At 53.6% G+C, this 7,444-nt stretch overlaps 1 protein-coding gene across 1 annotated transcript; it reads right to left on the bottom strand.

Moving 5' to 3' along the window:
* Nucleotides 1-372: 372 nt before the first annotated feature.
* LOC139682826 (keratin, type I cytoskeletal 14) lies at nucleotides 373-4,890 on the bottom strand. Its single transcript, XM_071577438.1, has 8 exons — nucleotides 4,343-4,890; nucleotides 2,648-2,730; nucleotides 2,205-2,361; nucleotides 1,766-1,927; nucleotides 1,554-1,679; nucleotides 1,216-1,436; nucleotides 806-855; nucleotides 373-644 (listed from the first exon to the last, which is right to left on the bottom strand). The coding sequence occupies exons 1-8, from the start codon at nucleotides 4,820-4,822 to the stop codon at nucleotides 547-549; spliced, it is 1,377 nt and encodes a 458-aa protein (XP_071433539.1). The 5' UTR covers nucleotides 4,823-4,890; the 3' UTR covers nucleotides 373-546.
* Between the last annotated feature and the right edge of the window lie 2,554 nt (nucleotides 4,891-7,444).

Here is a 7,444-nt window from a genome sequence, read left to right as displayed (position 1 = left end):
CTTGCTGAAGTCATTTAAGTTCAACTTACAGAAGGAAGTGATTTTTTATGATCCTAAGGATTAGAGAACTGAGCTTTAATTTGTTGGCTTTAATTATCAGTCGCGTGGCACATTGACCTCAAACCTCACCTTTCCATAATTGCCTTCAATTTCATTTATCAGTTTACCTCTCAGCCAGTCTCATGTATTTACAAGCAATGAGTTTGTTAGAAAAAGCTGTCTCCAATTATCTTTGTCCCAGGTGGAACCCATCTCTCTCTATTCCCCTCATCTCATTGGTTTCTTCTTGTGGTTTCTTAGGACTTTCCCTGGCATGAACACACAACCCTGAGGTTTTGAGGGATCATGTGTCAGTGACTGACAAGTCTGCAGTTGCACCAGCAAGGAGAAAAAGCTTTATTGTGTCCAGAGGCACCTGCACAGAATGAGGGCAATACAGGCAGGAGGAGGTGGACGAAGCGTTTTGGGACACAAGCCAAGGCCTCAGGCAGTGCTGGCTCAGCTTCCTGCTCTCCAGAGCCTGGGCTGGAGGGTCCTACTGGACTTCTAGCGAGTGGTGAGCGCGACCTGCTCCCGGGAGGAGACGACCTTCCCATCCTGCACCTCCTCAACGATGGTGCGCACCTGGCGGGACGATGTCATCACTGCGGAGGGAAGAGGGGGGCAATTATTCCCAGCAGGCAGAAGAGAACACATTATCAGATACTGCACATTCTTCAGCAGATGGCAGAAGTTCCACAAGGGACTGGAAAATGCTGTTTACACAATGTTACTTTGGCTGGGAAGGGGAAAGGTGGGGTCTTACCATCTCTGCCGGAGTGTGGGGACATGGCAGAGGAGTACTGGGAGGAGATGCTACAAGAGAAGCACAAAACCAAAGATTAGTTAAGGACAAACATTTGTTGTTGCTCTTACACAAGCTCTGTATTCAGGCAGAAGCAAAACACAGAAGGCTCAATGAGGTTGCCTGAAGTGCTGTTCCACTTGGCCTCCCCTGGGGGGCAGAGGGACCACAGCCCCTCCCAGCAGGGAAAGGGACCTGGTGCAGCATCCCAGTCCAGGCAGAAATGAGGGACAGAGCCACTGGGCATCCACAGCTGGTGTGAACACAGAGCCCAGCCCTGGAAGCTGCAGCCGCACTGAATCCCCAGGCAGCACATCCCATGTCCATTCCCGTCTGGTCCCGCCGCCCTCCCCGCACAGCCCCTCACGCACTGCGCGTCCTCGCCCTCCAGCAGCCGGCGGTACGTGGCGATCTCCTGCTCCAGACGGCACTTGACGTCCAGCAGGACCCTGTACTCGTGGTTCTGGCGCTCCATGTCGCAGCGCAGCTCGGCCAGCTGCTCCTCCACGCTGCTGATCAGCGCCTGGATCTGCGCCAGCTGGGTGCCATAGCGCGCCTCCGTGTCGGCCAGGGTGCCCTCCAGCGCCGCTTTCTGCGGGACGGGCACAGGGGGCTCAGGGCACGGCACGGGCACGGCCGGGGGGCACAGCCCTGCCGCCCCCGGCCCGTTCCCGGTGTCCCCCGCCCCGCTGACAGCCCACCCCCGTACCGTGCTGAGCTGCGCCTGCAGGTCGATCTCCAGGCTCTGGATCGTGCGCCGCAGCTCCGTGATCTCCGTCTTGCCGCTCTGCAGCTGCTCCGTGTTGATGGCCACCTCCCGGTTCAGCTCCTCCGTCTGCAGGGAGGCAAAGCCGTGCCCTTGGAGCCCCGGCAGCGGGCACGGCCCCGGCCCCGCGCCCGTCGCGCCCACCGGCGCCTCACCTTGCTGAAGAACCACTGCTCGGCGTCCCTGCGGTTCTTCTCGGCCAGGCTCTCGTACTGCTCCCGCATCTCCGCCAGGATCTTGGTCAGGTCGATTCCGGGGGCAGCGTCCATCTCCACGCTGATCTCCCCACCCACCTGCCCGCGCAGGGCCATCATTTCCTGACACAGAAAAGACACAAGATACACGTCAGAGCAACTTGGCATATTCCCATCCTGAGAAATTTCTTATTTGTGCCCAGCGCAGGAACCCCACTGACCCTCTGGAGGTCCTGTCTGAAGGGATTCTTTCCCTCCCGCTTTCCCCTCGAGTGTCCCCTGATAGCCCTAATTGCAGAGTTTAGCCTGCAAATAGTCCAGTAGCTTGTTTGACCTGATCCTTTTCCCGGTGCACAAGGAGCATGTGTAGGTCCCAGTCTGAGCCTGGCTCTGTGCTCACCTCCTCGTGGTTCTTCTTCAGATAAGCCAGTTCCTCCTTCAGGTTCTCGATCTGCATCTCCAGGTCAGCCCTGGCCAGGGTCAGCTCGTCCAGGACGCGGCGCAGCCCGTTGATATCGGCCTCCACGCTCAGCCGCAGAGCCTGCTCCGTTTCAAACCTGGGGGCACAGCAGCAGTTGCACACACCCACCTCAGACAGGATTATTGTCTTTTCCTTCCCCAGCTCGGCATATTTCTGCTAGGAATCTTTAACTCAGTGTGTGTGCACAGCTCTCGCAGTGCAGAAATGTCAGTGCTGTGCCCGGGAAGAGGAGTACTATTCCCAAATGTGCCACTCCCAGTGAGCAGTGATCTGGTGGAGCACCCCCAGGTGCACAAAGAAAAGCCTTGAACATCCAGGACTTTCCCTCCTTCTCCCAAGGGCTCTGGTGGCGTTGGACTCACTTGGTTCGGAAGTCATCTGCTGCCAGCCTGGCATTGTCGATCTGCAGGACCATGTTGGCATTTTCAACAGTTGCAGCGAGAATCTGGTGGAGGATAAAAAAAGTAAAATAATTAAATAGTCATTTTAAAATCTGGCAGTGATCCCATCCAGGAAAGAACTGGGAGTGGAGCAGCCCTGGGCCTCCTGGTGTGGGCTCTGCCAAGAGGGACACGGGGTGCTCGTGCTCCATCTCCCATCAGCACAGACTCAGTCCTGTGAGGACACTGCCATGGGCACATGGCCCTGCCCAGGTGGTATCTCCAGGTGCTCACACCATGCTGAGGCTTGGCAGCGCTCCAGGCTTTGGGAATGGGAGCAGCCTTGCTGAGAAGGAAAAAGGGTTGAGGAAGGAAGGAAGGAGTGCCTTGTGCCTGCGTCATTTGGCTTTCATAATTACACCTGAGGTGCAAATATTTGCTTTGGGATTATGAAAATGGTTGGCCATTGAGTGAGCAGGAATTTCTGTAGCCACAAGCTAATGAAAAGCTCTCACTGAGTTCTGCTCCTTCAGGGGATATCCAAGGAATAATCCAGGAATATTGATGTGGTCATTTCCCAGCTGTTCTGCAGGATAGGAGAAAAGGGTCTGCCTTCCCCTGGATGAGGAGCAGTGAGACCCAGCACTTCTTTGCTCAAATCCAGAGACAGTCCTGCCACCAGATGATCCTGTGCTCCATCAGAGCACACCTCACAAACTGGAATCTGAAGAATAGTTTTGTGCATCAAGGCAAGAGCCCTTCCCCCCCATGGTGAAGCCCAAGAGAACAGTTAAGGAACAGAAAAATTCTAGGAATGTGACTTCCTCAGGGGCTGACCCTGCCCCATTTCGCTGGAATTTACTCACAGACCAGGTATGTCATTGCCCAATCCCACACCTCATCCCTTCAGTGGAACCTGAGGCTCACTCAAGATGAGGGATGAGGGCGGAAGGGGGCAGCGATGGCAGGGCAGGGAGGGAGGGGCACATTCTGGTGCTTTGGATCAGGGACTTTTGTCTAAAATCATACAGGGAGCTGCTAAGTGTAAAGACAAGATCTTGGCCATGATTTCATCTGCTGCATTTTAGAGCAGGGCACACATCTGACTTCAACACCTCTAAGTGCACCTGAGGGTGATCCAACCCCTGGATTTCGTTCCCAAAGAACAACAAACTCATAGGATAAATTCTTTGTATTTTAGCCTCTACCTTGAGCCTCCTCAAAGGCCAGAAAAGGCTGGGTTTGTAGGATATTTGTGAGAACAACTTATCATCTCCATTTGCATATCAGTCAGCAGTGAGGGGGCCAAGAGATAACGTGTGTGTGCCTGCTGAGCCTGGCAAGGAGCACATTCCTACGGGGGCACAGGGAGCATGAGGGAAGGCTGGAGGTGATGCTCTGGCAGCAGGCACATCAGGTAACATGAATCAGATTCTGACTCCTAATTTCCTGCCATATCTTTCTTCCCAGTCTGGAACTGTCAATATAAACCCCATCCTGGTGCCTCATGATCTGCTGTTCATGAATTCTGACTGTTATTCCCAAGCTCTTTCTGGTTTTCCATCTCAAGCCCATTACCTGCCACTTGTTAATCCTCTTCTCTTCAGCTGTTATGAAAAAGGTCATCTTTTCACAAGTGACTTTGATGAAGATGTCACATTAATCCCAGCATCCTACCTTGTTCCTGAGCTCCTCGATGGTCCTGTAGTAGGGGCTGTAGTCACGGTCTGGACCAGGCGCCTGCTTCTTGTACCACTCCCTGATCTTGACCTCCAGGTCAGTGTTGGCCTCCTCCAGGGCTCGCACCTTGTCCAGGTAGGCGGCCAGGCGGTCGTTGAGGTTCTGCATCGTCTCCTTCTCCCCCGCGGGCAGGATGCCATCGCCGCCCCCAAAGCCCCCTCCAAAGCCGGCCCCAAAGCCGGCCCCAAAGCTGCCCCCAAAGCCGCCGCCGCCGCAGTAGCTGCCCCCGAAGCCGCTGCCGAGCCCCGAGACGACACGGGAGGACACGGAGTAGGTGCCGGAGCCCCCGTGCACGCTGGGGGCCCGGTAGGCTCCTCCGCCGACGCGCACGGAGGAAAGCCTGCTGGAGCCTCCCCCCAGGCTGCCGAAGCCCTTGAGGGAGGTGGAGGAGGAGTATTGCCTGACAGTGGTGCTCATGCTGGAGCTGGAGGTGGAGAGAGAGGCGGCTCTGCAGTGCAGCAGTGAGTGCTCCTTCGCCTGCCTCGGGGCCCTTTATAGCCCGGCCAGGAGGCGTTGCCACATTTTTTTTTTGTTGCATTCCCGACGATTTTCATCACTCCTAAAACCTGAGCCAACTTCCAGAATCGTCATTTTTGCCTTTGTTCTATTCATGCTTTTTGTCATCTACTTGAAGCTTTTTCTCTCACAAAGGGCGTCTTTTATGCTTCTTCCGTTTCCAAGTAAATCATCAGGTGTGATTCAAAGGAGGAGGCTCCTTGCTCAGGGCTACGATTTAATTCCCTCTGCACTGTTAGCTGTGGAACAGGCAGTGTTTGAGGGAGTAACTCAGCATCTCTTTTACTGTGGCTTTTCATCCCAGTTACGGTTTTCTGTCCCTGCTTGGGCTGCACACACACACACCTGCAGGGACAGCAGCATGTCGTGACACTCCACAGCCCTGTGAGTACAGTGGTGGTAGAAGGAACTTGGCTCTCAATCCTAGAAATGCGAGTGTGCTCTTGTATTCACAGGGAGAGGGATGATCTGTAGAAAAAGAGCAATGAAAAGGGAATTTGTGCTCCAGGGCTCACTCAAGTCTTTACTTCAGGGGCCACCCAAAAGTGGGGGAGTGGGACAAGGCATTAACAGGGATTGGTTTCTGTTCTTTGCAAATAAGCACTAGCAAACCATCCTGAAAGGGCAGGGTATGGCTGCAAGGTAGAAATTATGAGATGCTCCAGGAGAAATGTGTAATAGAATAAAGTAGGTGAAGCATTTAAGGAAGAATCTCCTGGTGTCTAAGCCCTGTGAACAGGAGCACAAACTTGACTGTAGCACAGCTCAGGAGCAATGCTGGGGATGTTTTCTGTGGTGACCATTGTCCATTGTGACCAGGAGGGACAACTTCAGTGAGACTTTGGAGTTTACAGCTCCCGTGTCAGCAGAGCTTCAGGAGAGACTGTGGTTGGCTCTGACCAAACAAAAGGATTCCAAACCAAAGTGCAGTGCCGTGATCAGGGCCCACTTTTGTCTCTCTGTGCTGACCCCCGGCGCGGGCAGGGCCCACCAATCCGAGTGTCCCTGACTCGTCACACAGGGTGTGGAGGAGGAGGGAATGCTCATGTGTGTACTTGGTGGATTGTTGGGCTGTCTCCGCAGACAGGCCCCAACAGCCCCTTCCCAACAGCCAAGTTCTTCCTTAGATCATTTGCCAAAGGAGGGGGGAAAGGGTATGGAAAGGAGAACAAAGGTACATTGCTGAGCAGCTCAAAGGGCACGACTCCCTCCCCTCCCTCTGCAGAAAGCTGGAGACGGTACAGGAGTGGGATGTGTCCTTGGAAGATCAGGAGCTGGCTGCTGTGGAGGAGCAGTTGCCCATCTTCCCATTCACCCCAGTGGATGGAGACCGGTCTGTTGGAGCGTGACCAGGAGCCCCGGAGGGGCGCAGTGTCCGTGTTGTCTTGGCCGGTCCGGCCCCGCACGGCAGTGCCTGATGTTGCGTGACCACGGGCACGGTGCCAGCGCTGCCCACGCGCCCTCGTCCTCCCCAGGTGTGCAGGGAAAAGGTGCAGCAGCGCGGGGGCGGCCGGGACGTGTCGCTCCAAGGAATGTGCTTCCTCATCTTTATTTCCTCACCTTAGCCTGGGCAATGCCCTGGTTCGTCCTCCCCGACTGCAGCGGTGACAAGGGGAAAGGGGAACGTCAGAGACAACGCCAGTACAGAGCCCCTGTGTGAGTCTGAACGCTCAGCCTTGTCCAGAGCAAAGCCCCTCAGAGCGGTGGGGAATGTCACACTGTCACTGTGTGTGTCACATGAGTGACATGTGGCTCTCTCTGGACGTGAAACTGCCTTTCATCTTTTGTTTGCCATTGAACTGCTGTGTCATAAAAATACACATTGCCCAAAATATCTGTGATACTTTGATAATGCCACAGGGCAGCAATTAAAATCATGAAGTGTTAGTTAAGATGTAAAACAACATTAACTACTCAAGGACATTATTTCCATGATCTCCATTGAACACAACCACAAGGACTGCATGTTGTTTGTATCACACTCTTTGAAGTAAAAGGTTGGGTATTAAACCAGATCCTGCCTCTGTTCATGAGCACGTGTGCACTGTGAGCCCATTGTTAATATGTTTCAAAATCAGAATTCCAGCTCTACAGCACAACAGCTTCATGGTAGCACACTGGTGTTTAAATACACAATTCTGTAGGAGGAAAATGGAGGTGAAGTTCTGGCTCCAAACTCAGACACTACCTGGATAAAATCACTTCTCTCTTTTAATGCATTTATAAAGTTTGCCCTGGAATCACATTATCATAGGAAAGTTCCTTAAAATTAGCTGAAAATCCTCCTTTCAATGTCTCTTTCTAAAGCAGTCTTTTCCGTCAGAGTAACTCAGTGTAGCCTGAGAAGTCAAACCATCTTTCTGGACTAAATTTGCACCTTCTGGAACCTGCCACAGGAGCAGCAGCAGCAGCAGCAGCCTGGAGCTCCCTCCCCAGCAGGTTTCCTGAGGTCAGGGCTAATTAATAATGCTCAAGGCAGGAGAGAATCGACTTGGTTTCCACATCTCCCTCACAACATACAGT

This window comes from Pithys albifrons, chromosome 25 (assembly GCF_047495875.1).
Source record: "Pithys albifrons albifrons isolate INPA30051 chromosome 25, PitAlb_v1, whole genome shotgun sequence".
Lineage (NCBI taxonomy): Eukaryota > Metazoa > Chordata > Aves > Passeriformes > Thamnophilidae > Pithys > Pithys albifrons.
This window is presented reverse-complemented; position numbering and strand designations above follow the sequence as displayed.